Source organism: Canis lupus, chromosome 25 (assembly GCF_011100685.1).
Source record: "Canis lupus familiaris isolate Mischka breed German Shepherd chromosome 25, alternate assembly UU_Cfam_GSD_1.0, whole genome shotgun sequence".
In the NCBI taxonomy this organism is placed as follows: domain Eukaryota; kingdom Metazoa; phylum Chordata; class Mammalia; order Carnivora; family Canidae; genus Canis; species Canis lupus.
Genome location: NC_049246.1, coordinates 50,506,265 through 50,509,328, shown reverse-complemented (window position 1 = coordinate 50,509,328; position 3,064 = coordinate 50,506,265). Strand labels below are relative to the sequence as shown.

Below are 3,064 nucleotides of genomic sequence, written 5' to 3'. Positions count from 1 at the left end.
ACTTGGAACCTTAAATGGCCAATTAAGTGAGCTTGTTTGTGTTGTGGCCCCTGGAGTGCATTGCGACCTCTAGTTCTCCTGGGTACCCCTGTACTTAAGCTTTATCTGACCCACCCTCCCCTACTTGGCCAGGCACTGAAGCCCAGAAGTCTCTTGGGGCCCCAAGATTAACAGAAGAGATGAGCAGACTAAGAGCTGACTTTGTGGCCCTACGTGTACTGTCCTCCCGGGAGTGGCAAGTGTGAAGTCCTGAGCCTTAAGACATTTTCTCATGGCTTCCTACTATCACCTTAGGGTTACCATTCTTCTGTGAGCTGAAATGATCTGTCAGGAAACAATCCTCTTTGGGTTCATCTCAGTTTGTTGTTGATTCTCTGACAGCAAAGAGTGATCCACGAGTGGGAGAGAACCACTCTGAATACATTTCTGTTCTTGGAAGAGGATCAGTTAAGAGTTGCTTTTCAAATTTATAAAACTGAAATGTGTTTGAAAAACAAGAACTTGGGCAGCCCTAGTGGCTCAGTGGTTTAGTGCTGCCTTCAGCCCAGGGCCTGATCCTGGAGACCTGGTATCAAGTCGCACGTTTGGCTCCCTGCATGGAGTCTGCTTCTCCCTCTGCGCGTGTCTCTGCCTCTCTCTCTCTCTGTGTATCTCATGTATAAATAAATTAAATCTTTAAAAAAAAAAGAAAAACAAGAACTTATAAAGTGTTTGGTGAACAGTGAGGATGCCTCTCTATTTACCCAAGTCACTGTCCTACTCTGTGGAAGGGCAAGGGTTTCCACATCCTCAAATACTAGGATAGGAGGTGATCTAGTGGTGGATGTGTCTTTTGTTAATTCGTCTTTTTTTAGAGAATATGACCATACCCCAGCACAAGTGTGCATTTTTAAAATCTTTACCAATTGCCATGTAATCATCACTTTTGTAAGATCATGACATTCTCTTTCAGTGTCTCGAGGGTACTGTTGTGAGGGGGACCAGGACATCCTCATTTCACTATGGGAATGGCTATTTATGATCGTACTTTTAAAAATTTAATTCAGTTAGCCAATATATGCTATAGCATGTTTCATATGTAGTTTTTAATAATTAATCAATTGCATATAACACCCATGTTCATCACATCACAGGCCCACCTTAATGCCCATCACCCAGTTATCCCATTCCCCAGACCCTTCTGTCCAGGAACCCTCAATTTGTTTTCATGGCTGAAGAGTCATTTCTAAAAATTTTATACTGAAAAGAGAAATTAAACTAAGATCTACCCATTAATTTGTTTTCAAAGGCACAATATATCATGTCGATTGTAGATAGCATAGCTTATTCTTCTTGTTTGAGAAATATGCCAGTTAAAAAAAATGAGTTCCCCATATGTGGCAACCTCCATATCTTCCATCAAGCCTGCAGGACACACTGGCTACCAACAGCACATCCTTCGTATGGCCATGTGTTTCTGGCCCAGCCTCTGCACAGCCTCCTTCACATCCTTGTTTCGCAGACTGTAGATGAGGGGATTGAGCATTGGGATGACCAGCGTGTAGAAGACAGAGACCACCTTGCCCTGCTCCATGGATTCAATTGCTCCTGGCTGGGCATACATGACAAAGGCAGTCCCAAAAAAGAGAGTCACTACAGTCATGTGGGAGCCACAGGTGGAGAAGATCTTGTGTCTCCCAGTTCCTGACCGCATCCTCAGGATGGTCACTGTGATGTAGCCATAGGAGATGAGGATCACAAACATCACACCCACAATGATGAGCCCACAGATGCCAAACAGAAGAAGTTCATTGATGGCCGTGTTGCCACACGCAATCTGGAGCAGAGGGGGCACATCACAGAAGAAGTGGTTGATGCGGTTGGAGCTGCAGAATGGGAGGTGGAATGTGAAGCTGGTCTGCACAACAGAGTTGAAGCAGCCTCCACAGTAGGCGCCCAGCACCAGGCGAGTGCAGGCAGACTGGCACATGGTACTTGGGTAGCGCAAAGGGCTACAGATGGCCATGAAGCGGTCATACGCCATCACACCCAGGAAGAAGCATTCAGTGGTGGCCAGCAGGGAGATAAAGAAAAACTGGGTGGCACATCCTGCAAAGGTGATGACCTTGGATGAGGAGAAGAAGTTGGCCAGTGCATTGGGGGCGATCACAGATGAGTAGCACAAGTCCACAAAGGAGAGGTTCTTGAGGAAGAAGTACATTGGGGAGTGCAGGCGGGCATCCAGGGTAATTATGATGATCATGAGAATGTTCCCCAGCAGAGTCACCATGTACAGGGCCAGAAACAGTGTGAAGAGTAGCGCCTGGGTCTCCAGGCCACCCCCAAATCCCTCCAGCACAAAATCTTGAAAGTAGACCATGGAGAGGTTTTCATTACTGTGGGATGGCATGAGTCTCAGTCCTCACCAGGGGAATTATTCCCCAGTATTAGCAGATTAAGCTGAATTTCTGCTGAAGTCTATTTAGGAAACATATACAACAAAAAACCATAATGTGATTGAAAGTATAAGGGAATTAATGATTTAGTAAAGAATTACTAAACAAAATTCAATATACACAGAGGCCAGGGATTTCATTACTCAGAGTTTCTTTTTCCCCTGTGACATAAGCCAATTTTGAAGAGAAATCTGTGAGGCCAGGCAGCTGAGCAGTGAGGTTTTTTTGGTCTTGCAGAACTAATGCTGACGGTGGTTGGTTACTAGGAACCAGGCAGGATGCACCAATGGAATGAGATAAATCAGGAATAGGTATGCAGCTCAGGTTCTGACCATTTCAACCACTTAAACTGTACCAAGATGTGATCTGAGTGCTAGTGCCTCTGACACCTTGCAAAAATCAACATATTTCCAGGGGAAGACACATCTTAGATGGCAGATGGTATATATAAAAGTTCTGATTAAAACCCAGGGTCGCCTGGGTGGCTCAGTGGTTAGGCTCCTGCCTTCGGCCTAGGTCCTGATCCCGGTATCTTGGAGTGAGTCCTGCATTAATGTCCCTGTGAGGTGTCTGCTTCTCCCTCTGCCTGTGTCTCTGCTTCTCTCTCTCAGTCTGTGTCTCTCATGAGT

General features: G+C 45.6%; 1 protein-coding gene across 1 annotated transcript; it reads right to left on the bottom strand.

The window, feature by feature from the left end:
- Window positions 1-1,420: 1,420 nt before the first annotated feature.
- On the bottom strand, window positions 1,421-2,389 carry OR9S12 (olfactory receptor family 9 subfamily S member 12). Its single transcript, NM_001389088.1, is given in 1 exon segment — window positions 1,421-2,389. A coding segment is annotated over 1 exon segment (969 nt).
- Between the last annotated feature and the right edge of the window lie 675 nt (window positions 2,390-3,064).